Source organism: Mixophyes fleayi, chromosome 4 (assembly GCF_038048845.1).
Source record: "Mixophyes fleayi isolate aMixFle1 chromosome 4, aMixFle1.hap1, whole genome shotgun sequence".
NCBI lineage: Eukaryota > Metazoa > Chordata > Amphibia > Anura > Limnodynastidae > Mixophyes > Mixophyes fleayi.
The window spans coordinates 332614192-332630684 of NC_134405.1; the positions used below are offsets into that span (position 1 = coordinate 332614192).

General features: G+C 44.6%; 4 protein-coding genes across 4 annotated transcripts; 3 read left to right on the forward strand and 1 right to left on the reverse strand.

Annotated features, from left to right (window-relative positions):
- The first annotated feature begins 5430 nt into the window (after positions 1–5430).
- Positions 5431–9943, forward strand: CYREN (cell cycle regulator of NHEJ). Its single transcript, XM_075210428.1, has 4 exons — positions 5431–5534; positions 6940–7069; positions 7222–7297; positions 9258–9943. The coding sequence occupies exons 2-4, from the start codon at positions 6957–6959 to the stop codon at positions 9492–9494; spliced, it is 426 nt and encodes a 141-aa protein (XP_075066529.1). The 5' UTR covers positions 5431–5534; positions 6940–6956; the 3' UTR covers positions 9495–9943.
- Positions 9944–12295: 2352 nt separating this feature from the next.
- Positions 12296–12607, forward strand: LOC142150846 (histone H4). Its single transcript, XM_075206020.1, has one exon. The coding sequence runs from the start codon at positions 12296–12298 to the stop codon at positions 12605–12607; it is 312 nt and encodes a 103-aa protein (XP_075062121.1).
- A 588-nt stretch (positions 12608–13195) lies between these two features.
- LOC142150230 (histone H3) lies at positions 13196–15932 on the reverse strand. Its single transcript, XM_075205437.1, has 2 exons — positions 15826–15932; positions 13196–13727 (listed from the first exon to the last, which is right to left on the reverse strand). The coding sequence occupies exon 2, from the start codon at positions 13712–13714 to the stop codon at positions 13304–13306; it is 411 nt and encodes a 136-aa protein (XP_075061538.1). The 5' UTR covers positions 13715–13727; positions 15826–15932; the 3' UTR covers positions 13196–13303.
- On the forward strand, positions 15098–15915 carry LOC142150229 (histone H1B-like). Its single transcript, XM_075205436.1, has one exon. The coding sequence runs from the start codon at positions 15121–15123 to the stop codon at positions 15712–15714; it is 594 nt and encodes a 197-aa protein (XP_075061537.1). The 5' UTR covers positions 15098–15120; the 3' UTR covers positions 15715–15915.
- Positions 15933–16493: the final 561 nt, after the last annotated feature.

Sequence of the window (16493 nt, forward strand, 5' to 3'; positions counted from 1 at the left end):
TGTACTCCCTCCTCCGGGATATATCTTGTGACCTCACTGCACTGTGAATAGGAGGTCACGTGATGTGGAAGTCGACTGCCCCAGTTCTAATAAGATCAGCTGGAGTTGGATGGGGGGCCGCAAGACCACTGGTGGTCTAAACCGCCACATAATCTGGTCACATTACTATAATAAAAATTATATTTTTAACCAAATTACTGTATGAATTGCACAGTAGGCCATGGAATACACAAGTATTTACAACTATTGAATCAAGTGTCACTCCTCCATTTTGTAGGGCTCGTCCTCTACATTAATAAAGTGATATCACTGTAAGTTTCAGGGTTTCCTCTTTACCCAAAAAATTAGGATTTTTTGGGGGGTAAAGCTGTAAAATAACTTTAAAATCCATTTCTCGAATTTGTTTGTGAGACAGTACTTACCATGTGGTATAGAGGGCGTTGTGCTGGGAGTAAGGAACTACTACACAAAAGACTTGTCTGGCCTGCTCCTAACCCTCTATGCCTCCTGTATGGAGACCCATCAGTTTTTTAACTAACAAAGCCCCAAGGATAGGACTGAAATAATAATTAACTGAGAATGACGCTGAACCAAAGAACATAAAGGGATTGGAGTGCAATGTCCCCCAAAATAGTTTCAGAGAAATGGATTTTATTAATTCCATTTGGGGAACACTGCTTACAATTCCAAAACTTCCCCTTTGGGATGGGTACACTCAAACCCTGCTACTGAGCGCAAAACTTTTCAGCCAAAACTGGTGTCTTTTGAATCAAAGATTTTGAACCTGTGGACTTCGGTGAAGGTGTGGACGAAGGACCTGGTTGCTGCCCGACGCAACTGTTTAACCGAGGCTCCATACTGTGCAGTAAGCGCTCAACAATCTGGTAGAAATGGGCTGTAATATCTTCAGGAACTGAGGTTCCCTCTGAGCTTTAAACTTGACAGATGTTAGCATTGATGTACCTTGCAATTGTCTTTCGTTGCCGCATGTCCTTTCTTGTGTGGGTGTACACAGGCGCGGGCTGGCAAATGTCAGCCCGGGGGGCGCACAGGCAGCCGCATCACATGACACGCGATGCTGCCGCGTCATTGACGCGGCGAATCGCGTGTCATGTGATGCGGCCGCCTGTGCAGTCGCATCGCATGTCCGTGGATGCACTATTCAGGTAGTATTGCATCGAAGGGGAAAGGGAAGGGGAGCGGCCGGCCCAAATAGCGGTCAAACTGAGCGGTGCCTCCCTGCACAGCCCGCCCCTGGGTGTACATGACAAGGAGGTTATCTGTTCTAAGCAAGGAGGCCAATCCATCGACATAGATCCTCAAATCCCTAACCACATCCAACAGGTGGAGTGAGTTTTCCAGCCGAGAGACTAAGTTCTGGCCTAGCGCAGTAATAAAATTTAATCTCACCCAAGAAATTGTTAATGCCATCTTGAGCTGGAAAGAAGCCTTGGTCCGCCTAACAGCTCTGTCATTGTGAAAGACAGGAAATGGTGACATGCATGACAGAGCGGTCAAGTCAGATACTGGTCTCGCTGAAGTGATGGCCTCAAGTTTCTTACCTGGAAGGTGTCCTCTTTGCTGGCCAACAGATTCCATAGGTTCAAAAGGCAGCTTCTGTGTTGCTGAAAGGACCAAGTTCAGATTTCACAGCACTACTGGCTGGACAAATGGCTGTTGCACATGGAGAACACACTGCAGAGAAGTCTGGGCCTCAGGTATAACAGCCAGTTTACTCTGGAAGATGAATAATGCCGACATCTGGACTTTGGGTGGAGCTAATGTCACCCCTCATCCAGCACCTGCTGTAACAAGGACAAGAAATGAGCCATCTAAGGGAAGAAGTGGGTATACCTTTACTTTCACACCAGCCAATGTAAGTTTTTCACACTCTGTGGTAATTTTTAGAAGAAATCTGTCTTCTGGCCTTGATTATGGTCTGGATAACCTTCTCAGATGGACCCTAAGCACGCAGAATCATGGCCTCAACCAACATGGCGTCAAAGCCAGCCATGTAAAGTCCTGATGTTAAAATAGACCCTAGCTTAGAAGATCCTCTCTGAGTGGCAGTCTCCATGGTGGTTCTGCTGCCATGCTTAGAAAATTGGCGTACCATGATCTTCTTGGCGAGTCTGGTGCCACCACAATTACAGGCACACCCTTTCTCTTGGTCTTTTTCATAACCCAAAGTAGCATGAGATTGCAGGGAAAAGGTACACTAGCTGGTACTACCAGGGGACCGTCATGGCATCCTCTAGAAATGCTTGCAGATCCCTGGTTCTTTCACAGTACCAAGCTGCCTTGTGGTTCAGCCAAAAGGCCATCAGGTCGACACCACCTCTACACAATTTGATTGGTCACCTTTGATTGAAAGTCCAAGTCCCCAGCATGGATTTGCATGCTGACTCAAAAACTCTGTTTTACAATTGTCATCCCAGGGAGAAAGACCGCTGAGATCGCTGGGATCTGACGTGTCGCCCAACATATGATCTTGGCTGCCTCCTTCATTGGTAGAGGACTTCTGGTTCCCCCCTTGGTCATTTACATGTGCCACAGCCGTGGCGTTCTGACTGCACTTGGATAGGTCTATTCCTCAAGAGGGACTAAGCCTGCAGTAGAGCATTTAGAACTGGTTTTAGCTGGAGTAAAATTACAGGTAGCTGTTCTTCCTTTTGGGACCAAGTACCCTGAAGAAGGAGGTTTGGCATCCTCTCTCCCCATCCCCACAGGCTGGCACCTGTGGTTACGATGGTCAAGTACCATACAGAGAAGGGGCGGTCCTGGTTGATATTCTCCTTCCTCAGCCACCACATAAGGAAATGACGGGTCTGCGCCAACAGTTTGAAAAGCTGTGCTGCCAATTGAGGATTGAACCTCGACCACCTGGCTAAAATCTGGTTCTGGAATACCAGGGAGTGGAAACGCACAACCTGTAGCGCTTCGAAGCAAGATACGATTCTCACCATCAGCTTCATGTTATGAAGGTTGGAGACTTGTCTCAGGGACAACAAGGATTTTACTTGTTTTTAAATGGCTAGAAACTTTCCCTCTGGTAAAATCATGGGCTGAGCTGGGACAAGACTGGACTTTTAATGGTTTATCAGTGGTGCAATTCCAGCGTTTCCGCTGTCCAGCGCAAACAGGTCAGGAGAAGAGGGACATAGGTCACCTTTATCAAAAGGTCGTCTAGGTACAAAGTTCCTTTAAGAACGGGAGAATGCGCGAGGGTGCTAGAGATCCAAATATGCTCAACTGTATGGATCATTATTGTTCTAAGGGGGGAATTCAATTCCCCCCCCCATATTAATGCAGCATTAATCATACTAAATGTTATTACGGTAAATTTAACCCGGCTTTCTGCTCGCAGCTCAGGGAGCGGTGAGTAAAAAGCCGGTGTTGAAATTACCTTAATACCGGCGTTTAATCGCACTATTACTGTAATAATGGTAATAGTGCGCAGGCCGCGTTACTTTTTTTTAGTAACGTGGCCAAATTCCCCCTTAGTGTGATATGTTCTACAAACAAAATAAATATTCATCTGTTGGGGTAGCTGGACCGGGGTTACATTCTGCAGGTATTTAGAGAGAATAATAAAAGACTCCTCTGTAGATGATTAGTTCCAAATGGTGATTCGCTCTAATGACCTAGGAGGTTCTGAGTGGGACAAGGGTATAAGTCTAATAATAGCAGTGGCGCACGCAGGGGGGGTTTCTGAGTCTCTAGAAACCCCCCTCCCCTGCGCTAACTAAGTGGCCTCTGTCCTATACATCAGCTGCGGCGCTGTCAAAGAAGCGTCCGCGGCGGTGCTGTATTGTATACAGCACCGCCGCAGAAGCTTCTTAGACAGCGCCGCGGCTGCTGTATAGGACAGCGCTGGCAAAACGGAGCTCTCTCTCGGTTTTTTTTTTAGGTCGGCCCCCGACAATCCTCTGTGCGCCGCTGAATAGGGTTACTAACCTTTCTCCATATGTCTGTAATGCTTGTGCCCTGTGTGTGGCAAGGCATACTGGTGTAATGGGTTCTGGGGGAGGAAGAAACAACACACACAGATCTTACCCAACCACAATGCAGCCACAGGCACATCCACAAACGGGCACCACATGGGGATGTATTAATTATCTTTGAAGTCTTGTACCAACTGTCCTGGTAGGGATTCCTCACGGTCTTGGCATACTCAGGTTCACCTATCCATAGGCACCGATCGGCAAAACACCCTGCCAGAAACCAGCACAAAACACACAAGAACAAACAAGCAGCAAAGACAGAGACCACTCACCTGGACCGTCAGGTCTCTTTGATGGCCGTGTACTCTGCTTCTCAGCAGCTGTGAGGGCAAAACAGAACAAACCCAAACAGTACAATTGGGGTTACAGTGCGTATATCCCTCTAACTTACCACCATATTTACACCAAGCTGTCCGCATGTGACAGTGGATTCTAGGCTAGTGGGCACGTATCTTCAAAGGGGTCTTAACAGCGGGGAGCACAGTCCCTGGTGGTTAGTGGTGATACAGACGTAGGCCTAGAGTCAAATTATTATATGGCTACAGGCTCTAAGCCTGATTAAAGTGCCCAACCTAGGCTCTAAACCTAATAAATGCAGGACAGGCTCCAAGCCTGAATCCACCCGGTCCCCAGGGTCTTGGCCTGGAAAAATGTACCCCAAAATAAATAATGACCTGAAACACACCTAAAAAGCCCCCCGGGCCTTGTACATGACTATCTACTCCACAGTCCTAGTGCCTACAGTATGTAAATCATACTTGCCTCCTCCGTGCAGGAATGAGATCTTCTCCCACCGTTTCCTCTTCTTCCAGTCAATGGCGCCTCTTCTCCTGTTCGGTGCTGAACTGGATTGAACAGGCTCTGTCCTCTTCAGGCTGCGCCTCCTGGTTGGCTCCAGTGCTGTCTTCCTTGGGACATCCTTCTACACTGAGACTACAGTACTGCAACAGTCTAGTTTGTGTATCTCTCACCTCTGCTTTGAATTGCGGTAAAGAAGAATTTGGTGGTCTGGATATGGTGGTGTAGTCTTCAGCCTTATCAATGATCCCTCCGAATGCAGCCTAAATTGAACTTTTATTTATTTCAGTGAATATCAAATGTAAATAAAATGTTTAGATTTTGCAGAACTAGAAGAGTATTTATATAACTCTTAAACATGAAATTAATATAAATACTGTGATGATAAAACTCTTTCTTTTTTGTTTTATGCCTTTGTGTCATCAATGAATCTATATTATTTTGTTTTTAAATGAAAAAATTTGTTGCATCATTTTACAATGGAGCTTTAACAGCTTATAAATTTCTTGTAAAACTGAAACAAACACGTTATAAAGTACAAACACCATTCATGAGAGAAATTACTGCTCAGCTAGTTTAGTATTACAACATCGCCACCTGCTGTCCAATAAGTTAATTGCGGCTGAGATGTCCGCTTTATTATAGAGCCCGCTTTCCCGGCAACCCTTGTCAATGCCGAGCTGCATTCTGGGAGATGTAGTTCGGATAGAAGGCGGAAGGAATTATAAGCAGGTAATGTAATAACGTGAGGGTTCACTTCTTATAATGCTGCAGCCTGTTATGTCCTGTCCTGTGTTTTCTTATTAGAGTGAAATCCAGCTGTACAGTTAGTGCGTAGATGTCAGAATTACATGATACCGGCAGTGAAGAGGTTAAGTGGCCCTCCCTCATATATTACATGTATCTGTTACCATTGTTCTGTCTCCCACAACAACTTAAGAGCCTCATGTTCCCCAGGAATGTTCTAAGTGTCCACAGCTTCCCCATTATATATAGCACAAAATTATAATGTGTTGTAATATGCAACATTGTAAGAAATAAGGTGACACAAGTCATATACTTGTATATACTACTAACCTGCCATTGACAGGTACATTTAGTGACCTTCATCACATTAACCTGTGTATTGATTTAAAAGGATTTTTTCTTCTAAGCTCCAGTGTCTCTTGTCCCCAGTCAGTGTCATACAGTTTTGATGTTTCAAATGGATATGGATGGACAGTTATATTTAGTATCATCATTTTCTTACAATTCATATGCTCAGTACCTCACAATATTTCATATAGCCATACACAGAGACTTAAAGGGGGCCCCTAACCTCTGTGACAGGTTTTGGTTCTTTTTACTAAAGCATCACCTAACTCCCTTCCAGTATTTATGATGGAGGATTGGGGATATACTGTGCGCACAAGGAAGGGACGTGGTCACCTCACATTGGCTTTGGAAGTGCTGGGACGCCCCCAGCCCGCTCCCCTAAAAACATCCCTTAGGTGCTGCACACACCGGCCACTAGTACTTGTGACATTGAAGGGGCATCACTCAGTGGGACATATCTCCCAACTGTCACCGAATCAGGACAAAAGTCCTTAAATGTGGGACGGCAGGACTGTCCCTCCAGAATCAATTGCTTCCATGTTGTTGGTGGTTATCACGTTGAACAACCCGGCCAGTGTGGTAAACAGCCCGGCTGACATGTTGATCTCGTCTGGAGGAACAGATCGCTGCTCGGTATGTTCTTAGTATGTTGATCACTCCCATGTGAAACAGACTTATAAAACATGACAGGTCCTCTTTAAATTACACCCTTCATGTATGCAGTGAGGCAGCCATGTTGTGCCCTGAACACAACATTGTATTCATGAGAATACAAGATATCAAGTGACCAGTAGGTAGTGACCACTGAGGCCTGAAGTACAGAGATTCCTCCTGTTCCTAATTAATCTATGTTGCACTGAAGGCTGCATTGTTCATGCATATTGGTTTACCCCCAACATGTCTGTATCCACTGTGTGCAGGTGGAGACCACTGTAAGATGCAGTTTGACTTGTGATCAAAAACTTGTTTATGTATCTTGAGATATTTCAGGCTGCAAAGTAACAAATTAAAAATAATATATAGTAATATGTTTATTTCATAGCTTGTGTTACAGAATGAATGGACGGTGCTGAGTCAATGGTGACAAAGAGAGTCCTCCCACAGTGGATGACAGATGACAAAGCAGATACCAAGAAATTGTGTACGAGGGATGTGAAGAGGAGAAAAGAAGTGTAAGACATAATGTTACATATTCTATAGACAATATCTTATTATTTGCATTTGGAGAGGAAAACGGCTGCCGAAATTCTGTAATGATTTGAGTTAAATTGGTCAGAAAACAATTTTAAAACAGTTTATTTTCTTTGTGGTGCTGTCTGTCTAGCTCTCCCAGGAAGCGCATTGTCTATTGTATGAACGAAAAGGAGCTGGTTGAGTGCGCACTGGAGATACTGACTGAGGTAACGTTCATATATATCATTATAATATACAAATGATTCTAATATTGTATAGAAGTTTATACATATATAACTACAAGTTAACCCGTGCATGATACTCATGCATTCTAGTCAAATCAAGCTACTTAAGGTGTTAAAAAGGTTCTTGTCATGTATTTGGGCCTAGCCCAGGCCTCAACCACCAACCACTCCCAACTGTCACCCTCGGCAACCACCAACCACTCCCCACTGTCGCCCTCGGCAACCACCAACCACTCCCCACTGTCACCCTCGGCAACCACCAACCACTCCCCACTGTCACCCCCGGCAACCACCAACCACTCCAAACTGTCACTTCTCCTTCAAGAAATATATATATATTTTTTTTAAAATCTTTATAAACACTTTTAACAATTAACAAATTAAATTAACAAATTAAAAACATCTTAGTATACCAAATTTCAGCCCTTTCTGATTTTTTTTCCCCACACACACTAAGAATTTAGTAGGTCAGTGTATAACTCCGCCCAGCAGGTGGCGCTTCAGCTTGGTTTTATTTTTTCCACACACACACACACACACACACACAGACAGACTAACACACGCCACTAGACATTTATATTATAGATAAATGTTGGATTCTGAGGTCATCAGTTCAGTTCTCATTATTAAAACGTGTGTCTTTTTGAGGATCTTAATTGTCCTGAAATATACGGTATGTTCCTGAAGCTTTTATATTCTGCTTTAAAGGATCAGTAAACACTGGTCCATCATGATATATGTACCCCTGCCCCCTCTTCCCCTGTTGTGTAAGGCTTCATTGAGAAGTCCCGATGGGGCAACAATAAGTAATGGGCATCTATCCTAGGTTGAACAGCGGAGGGTGCGGATCAATGGTTGGCTGACTAGGTGTGAAACCCTTCCCTTGTTCTCCACTTTATACTAGAAGGGGGCGCCAGGTAATGTGACCGGTGTAATCCAGGATTCTGATAGAGTTCTGCGGAGTTTAATAACAGCCGCAGACAGAACACTCAGCACTTAGCATCCGACTGTTATTAAACACTTAAGGACTGAATCAATGATTAATGGAAGAGACATGAACTCTCCAACCTGTTCAATGAGGTGTCTCCTCAGCAGCTGAAGATGGTTCCTCCATGTCGGTATAGACTGTAGGTATTTTTGTGTGGGTCATATTTCTGTTGGTATTTCCACCGTCGGAAATTCGTACCCAACCCCTAGCATCTCACCTACTGTAGGGGGAGCGTTAAGCCTGATAATACATAATAACTTATTGTTCCTATTAAATCCATACAGTGTGAACAGTGAAGCCAATATGTCATTGTTTATTTTATTAGGATGTGTAAATTATTCATATTTATGAATGGACCTATGTCTTCCATTGTTAAAAGGGACATACCAGTTGGTAGTTTAAATCTGCAGTTAAATGTTGCTGTCCTTATAGTCTCCATGTTAATGTAAAGTAGAAATATGTGATGCATCATTTATACTTTTTTATTTTTTTAATTGTCGGTCTTTCATCTGCTGCATATTGTATGTTATGGAAGCAGATGTCATGGCACGGTGGCTCAGTGGTTAGCACTTTTGCCTCACAGCACTGGGGTCATCAGTTCAATTCCCAACCATGGCCTTATCTGTGTGGAGTTTGTATGTTCTCCCCGTGTTTGCGTGGGTTTCCTCTGAGTGCTCCGGTTTCCTCCCACGCTCCAAAAACATACTGGTAGGTTAATTGGCTGCTATCAAATTGACCCCAGTTTGTCTGTCTGTGTGTGTGTGTATGTTAGGGAATGTAGACTGTAAGCCCCAATGGGGCAGGGACTGATGTGAGTGAGTCCTCTGCACAGCACTGCAGAATTAGTGGCGCTATATAAATAAATGGTGATGATGATGAAGGTTGTAAGGACAGGAAATGATGTCACTTCCTGTCTGTGTGTCTCTGCTTATAGTAATTCACATTCTGTTTTAGGATAAAAGGCAGAGAGACAGTGAGAAGAAAACGGCAGCTATAATACAAGGAGATGAACCCGGCGCAGATAAAGAGAGAGAGGAGGAGCCTCAGATACCCCCGGAGGGAACATCCAGCTTCCTTAAAATCATTCCACCACTTTCTAAAGACTTGGGACCCAGCACAACTGAGTCTGGGACACATTCTGACCAGGACGACGACCCCATAAAATACGTCAGAGAGATTTTCTTCAGCTGAAGATGCCTCACAAGGTGCTTGTTTGTAGGTCTGTTTCCATTACTGGATGTTACACATTCCACCATGGAAGACCATCATCATGTAACATACGTGTGTAGGCGGAGCCTATTTCTTCGGTACAAACAATAGACAGATGGGACGAGCACCAATAGGATTTTTTGCTTTTGATAAAAGGTTCCAACAAACTCACAAAACATAGAATGTTTTTTTTATTTTATGAGTAAATAAATGTTTAATGACTACATAGACCCATTATTTATTACTTGCTAGGAAGCCGGGTAAATGTTTTTATCTAGTACTTGGGATGAGCGTCAGGATCGGAATGGTGTGTCCATATTGGGCAATGACCACAGTGATTGGGGCGACCAGCAGTCAGTGTACAGCTCTGTGTAATATGTCTGTGCTCTATAAATAAAGGATGATAATAACAACAACAACACTTACTACAACCCCTTTGTTAATTTGTTTTTCTATTTTTTTTCTCATAAAACATACTTCTTAGTTTAGATCTACTTTGTGTTGCAAGCATTGGAAGTACAAGTATGAATGGGTGAAGTCCAGAAAAAAAACTCTGCCCCATCCCCCGCCTCAACTTCCCTGCTGTAGCAGCTCCATGATGTCTGCAGTGACCTAATGTCTCTCAGTAGATCTTCCCCAGGGCAGCTTAGTCACTGTGATGAGTCCAACTGGGGCATTGTTCCTGCTGTTAACTCCTGAGCTGCCAACCTGCAGATGGCTGCTCTCTGGCTGTCCCAGGCTTCCTTCCGGGTCTAGACGTCTTTCTGGAACTCTGACCCGGCTAGCGGGAGCAGCTTGACCTGGTGTTTGGCACACCTCTGGAGCAGGCTGTATATGAGCTATCCCAGGTAGTCAGGGGAGATAGGAGGGCCCCACCTGGCAATACTTAAGAATTATAAATGCATAATACAGGGATTAGACGCTGCAGACAAAGTACCTTCAACATGGGCATGAGAGGCTGCAAGCAGACTAAATATACATCTCAACTATGCCCAGCACCCTGCTCTGGCCACATAAACCTACAGCGCTTTTCACTGGCAGATAATGACAGTTGTTAAAAGATAATTTACAGTTGGAAGGAATTTGATAAATCCAGAGAAGTACACCGCTGGCACATAACATTTTTTGCTCAGCTTTACTTTGTGGGGGTTTTGGAGTTAGTTCTTGGATGTCTACTACAAATACTACATTATTAATGATCATAGTCATCATACTCAAGTGGGGCCTATTTATTCATTATTATTTCCGTTAAATTCCCTGAAAAACTGAAGTTCACATTGATGTCTCTGGGGACCTCTATTTCACAATTGAAAAAGTGATGAAAAGACATCTACTCATATGGTAATGTCCACCAGCTCAGGCTGTATGTGTAAATGTTTAGTTTTGCTGTATAGGGAAAGCATTGCGGTAGAGTAGAGGGATCTTCGGATCCCTCACCGCATCTTACTGCTCTCCCCTCCGCTCACTATCACAGAGGTGGTCACTTTGCGATAGTGACCATAGTACAGACAGGAATATGTTGGCGCTATATAAATAAATGATGATGATGATGATGATAGAAGAGAGGTCGTTGCAGAAACAGCAGTTTTTCATGACTGCTGTTCCTGTTGTAGTTTATTCATAAATACACACACACTTTCAATCCTTGGGGCATATTTAAGAAAGCACGGTAGTGCACTTACCGTGAAATTAAGATCCCTGGGTGTCCTCCGGATATTTATGAAAGGAGCATCGCAGCAGATATCATGGACATCTGCTGCTTTGCACTCCTCTTCATTTTTGGGAGCAGTCACCATTCAACAGTATGGTGACTGCTCCCAGCTCAAATCTAACAAGTTTCGAAAAAAACATTTTTTCCGGAAACTTGTCTTGGCTGAAGCTGGCGTACATTATCATAATTGAAGAAATCCAATTCTGTCAGCTCTGCTCCGAAGAGCAGAGCTGGACAGCGCATGTGTGGAGGGATCACATGATCCCTCCCTGTCACTCACCGCTCGCTCTCTGCAACGATAGTTGCAGAGACAGAGAGGGGATCTTTGTGCGCATGTCCAGTTCTTGGAACTGCACATGCGCAATTGAAGAATGAAGAGAACGAGGAGAATACCCGGAGACAGCGCTTCCGAGGAGCCGGGTAAGTATGTTGGGTTTTTTTATCGCAGAAACAGCAATTTTTGGGAACTGCGGTTTCTGTGATCTGTTGTTCATAAATTTGAGAAATCGATCAATCCTTATCCATGCGATAAGAATTGATAACGATTTCTCACTTTTGCCGAACATTGATAAATGTGCCCCCTTGTCTTTACCATAAGGATTGAAACGTACGATGTTAAAAACAGTTACGTTAATAGATAGAAGCTAATGCATCTTAACAACAAACTTAGGACACTTGTTTCAACTTGTAGCTTAAACCACTAGAATTTTTAACGTTTATATGCAATGCAGTTACACAAGTAAAAAAAACTCTCTCTCTCTCGATCGATTGATCGAACAGCCAAAAGGTGAAATTTCATTAATTTGGAAGCTATACACTGCAAAAATGTGGTCGATTGAGCGGGAATTTTAAAGTCGCAAACGGTTACCCTTCCCGCCGATTTCAGCCAATCGGCGGAAAGGGAGGAACTGAAGTTCGCGTCACACGACGAACCAAGAATTACTCCTCGCAGGAAACGCCCCCTTATTACTTGTTCCCCTGTCTCCATTTATGTCCAACCCAGCTGCATAAAAGAAGCTTGTTGCGCAGCTAAACTGTATCAGTTGGAACATTTTTGACTGAAAGTTACATCATGTCTGGACGCGGTAAAGGAGGCAAGGGGCTCGGGAAAGGCGGTGCTAAGAGGCACAGGAAGGTTCTCCGTGATAACATCCAGGGCATCACTAAACCAGCTATCCGTCGTTTAGCTCGTAGGGGAGGTGTGAAGCGCATCTCTGGGCTCATCTACGAGGAAACCCGCGGTGTCTTGAAGGTCTTCCTGGAGAATGTGATCCGTGATGCCGTCACTTACACAGAGCACGCAAAGAGAAAGACTGTCACAGCCATGGATGTCGTGTATGCCCTGAAACGTCAGGGTCGCACTCTGTACGGATTCGGAGGCTAATTTCTTTGTCTATCCCATTACAAACCACAAAGGCCCTTCTAAGGGCCGCCCACCATGTCTGTAAAGAGCTGTACGACTAATGTCCAGGACCGTGAGAGGTTTAGCTCCCTAATATCACGTTACACACACACCTATGATTACTTGTTTCTGCACAATACTGTGATTATCGACGCCATCGTTCAGTCTGTAATTTATATTAGCTATAATGGGGCCACATCGATTTCATCCCGTGTATAAATTGAGCGGTCTAATCTGTTTACAGCATGCGTCTACTAATTTATACCCCCACATGCTGCTTGCCATATTTGGGTGGATGTGCAAGTGAATCACTACCCCGGAACCCGCTTGCTCTTTGGAGCCACCCACCTTTTCCCGAGATATTGTGTAAAAGGCTGTTGGCTTTGGGAGGGGAATGTTGACGGATTCCCGTGAATTGCACAGTATTACCAGAGGGAACAAAGGAAACGAGTCAGACGTGGACAACAACGGCCCAGTGTTAATTATCTAATCGCGCTGATCATATAGAATATGTGTAATTAGAATCCACATCGGCAAACAAAATGCAGAGATTTTACACATAGATAATAACTTCTGATTAAAATGTTACTACACAGAATAATGCTGCAGCTCGTTTAGAGAAAGATTTGGTGGCTCTGAAAAGAGCCTTTGTGCTGTGTGTAAGTCAGTGCCGAGTCCTTATGCCCTCTCCCCTCGGATCCTGCGGGCCAGCTGGATGTCTTTGGGCATGATGGTCACCCTCTTAGCGTGGATGGCGCACAGGTTGGTGTCCTCGAAGAGCCCCACCAGATAAGCCTCGCTGGCCTCTTGCAGAGCCATGACAGCCGAGCTCTGGAAGCGCAGGTCGGTCTTGAAGTCCTGGGCGATCTCCCGCACCAAGCGCTGGAAGGGCAGCTTGCGGATCAACAGCTCAGTGGACTTCTGGTAGCGGCGGATCTCCCTCAGAGCGACGGTGCCTGGCCGGTAACGGTGAGGTTTCTTCACACCACCGGTAGCTGGGGCGCTCTTCCGGGCGGCTTTAGTTGCCAGCTGCTTGCGGGGAGCTTTCCCACCGGTGGACTTACGAGCGGTCTGCTTGGTCCTGGCCATAGTTCTACTGATTCTATAAAGAATATAAGATGCAGATTCTTAACAATCCTATTTATACAGTGTGCTGCAATGCAATTGGATGAGTTAAGAACGCCCTTCAAATTGATTGGCTTAAAAACTGCGTCTTAACTTTCAAAATGCCCGCCTAAATTCTTTGCTTATTACTTGACTCGTAATTTTTAATATTATATATTATTATAACTTAAGAAGGCCTGGCAAGCTCTCGAATTAAATGATGTGTAATAATAAAAAATTAAGTGTTTCCAGTCACGATAATTACAATGTATGTAAAAAAGCTATCCACATTGACCACACGGGGGTGCCATTGCATCACATTCAGCGAAGACGAGAGGGATAATAACTAGGGATAGTAAAAGGATTCGAACCACGTCAGGGAATATAATCACTTTTGTAGATCTATATTTATGCCTTGTTGATAATGACAAACACGGGTTTTAAATTATCGATCTGAAATCACTGTGCAATTATTTGTATTTGTGATCCAATGTTTTCCTGCTCTTCTTGGAGTCTCCACGGCCGAGGCCTCTGCTGGAGGCTTTGATTGTTTCAGACATTTTTCCCGCACAAAACCAAACCACTGGTGACCTGGGGTCACTATATATCCGAATACGTAGGTGGCTATAATAGCCCTGGACAATGCCTTTTCATTACATCAGGTGGTTTGCTTAGCAAAAATTCGATTAATGTCCCCTTCCTCCCAATGCCAACTGAAGGGGATGAAGGGAAGCTGGACAAGTTACCAGCAGTTCCCGCAGACCGCAAGGGGTTGTTGAGATGACCTGAACACAACAAGCTGTGTTTGTCTGTGAACATCTGCAGTCGTTTCTACCTGTGGCAGCTGACTATCTCAAGCTCTAGGCTGCTGGTAATCATCTATTGAGAGTTATCTGGTAGGACCCTGCCATTAATGTATGGATAAGAGAGATGAGACCCGTTGTAGATGGTAAAGAGGTCGGATATGTTTTTAGTACCTTTGATAAGCTTACTCAGCAGCAAATGTCAGCACATGATTTACAGCTGACAAGCTGGAGAACGAGCAGACACTATCATATGTCCTATAAAGGTCTCATTACTTCCCTCAAAAGAAACACAAAAGAGATCGCAGACATCCTGGAACTGCAGAGAAGGAATAGTGGGCGTGGCTTCGCTATCCACCAATAAACACAGCGGCTGGTTCTTTATCTCAGCCAATGGCCGCATATCCCTGAGCTGTATATAAATTCTTGGTTGAACAAGTCCTACAACTAAACGTGTCAGTTTGAGCATAGAGTCATAGTCATTTGTATTGGAGGATGTCTGAGCCAGTCCCAGCCGCAGCGCCTGCTGCTCCAGCAGAGGCCCCCGCCAAGAGTAAGCGGCCCAAGAAAGCAGCTTCAGCAGGATCCATGAAGAGCAGCAAAGCGTCCGGTCCCAGCGTGTCTGAGCAGATTGTAAAGGTGGCAGCTGCATCCAAGGAGCGTAATGGGATTTCCCTGGCCGCTGTGAAGAAAGCTCTGGCTGCCGGAGGATACGATGTGGAGAAGAACAACAGCCGCCTGAAGTTGGCGATCAAGAGCTTGGTGACCAAAGAAACCCTCATCCAGGTGAAAGGCAGCGGTGCCTCCGGCTCCTTTAAGCTGAACAAGAAACAGTTGGACAGCAAGGACAAGGCGGTGAAGAAGGCAGCAGTGGCCAAAGCCAAGAAAGTATCCAAGTCCCCCAAGAAGGCTCCGAGCGCATCCAAGAGCCCTAAAAAGGCGAAAAAACCGGCAGTTGCCAAGAAGGCTGCAAAAAGCCCAAAGAAGCCAAAAGTCGCTGTGAAATCCAAGAAGGTGGCCAAGAGCCCGGCCAAGAAGGCAGCGAAGCCTAAAGTGACCAAGAGCCCGGCCAAGAAGGCGGCTAAGCCTAAAGTGGCCAAGAAGGCAGCGAAGCCTAAAGTGACCAAGAGCCCGGCTAAGAAAGCAGCGAAGCCCAAGAAGACAGCTCCTAAGAAGAAGTAAAACTGCAGATCCGCACTCCGGTGCCCCGTTACACAAAGGCTCTTTTGAGAGCCACCCACTCGGTCTTGACTGAGCTATAATGTACCCCCCCATCCATCCTCTATCTTTTACCCTGTGGTGGTGACTGCTTCTGGCTCAACAAAGCAGATGTGAACCCCTTATGGTCCCCGGTAACAAATACCTCCAGACATCTGACTAGTTTACACACACATTGATAGTTACATACACATAACGTCAGTGCACCGTGACAATGGTTATTTTCTATAAGCAATTATGTCGCTCTTCTACACCCCGTGTGTAGCTTCATAAACCGTTTACTGCCCCTGAACAAAATGAGCAAAGGACGGAAACTCCTTATGTTTATATTACGGGATTATTTTCTTACTAGGTCATACGCTATACAACTGCTACCTATTGGACGGTTATGTCAGATTATTTAAATCCAGTGATTATCATCAAGTATTTGTTATCGACACCATAGGAAGCTTGTATTGGTCTCCGATTCACTGTGCTGACAAGTGTCATACACCGTAGTAACGTATCTCTTATATACTATTACTGTGTGTAAATTAATACTACCACCGTGTGATCAGTAGTGACGTCTGCCGTTTATCAGATACATTGTAATTTTTAAGATTGTTTACAATAAATGGTTTTCTAGTCTTTCAACTTTAATTCGGGAGCCTGTCAGGTCTTACGTAGGTAAAATTCTAATAGTAATATTATCGCTTCAGATTTAAGTGGTAAGCAAAATATAAAGCAGGCGTTCTGAAGGACGC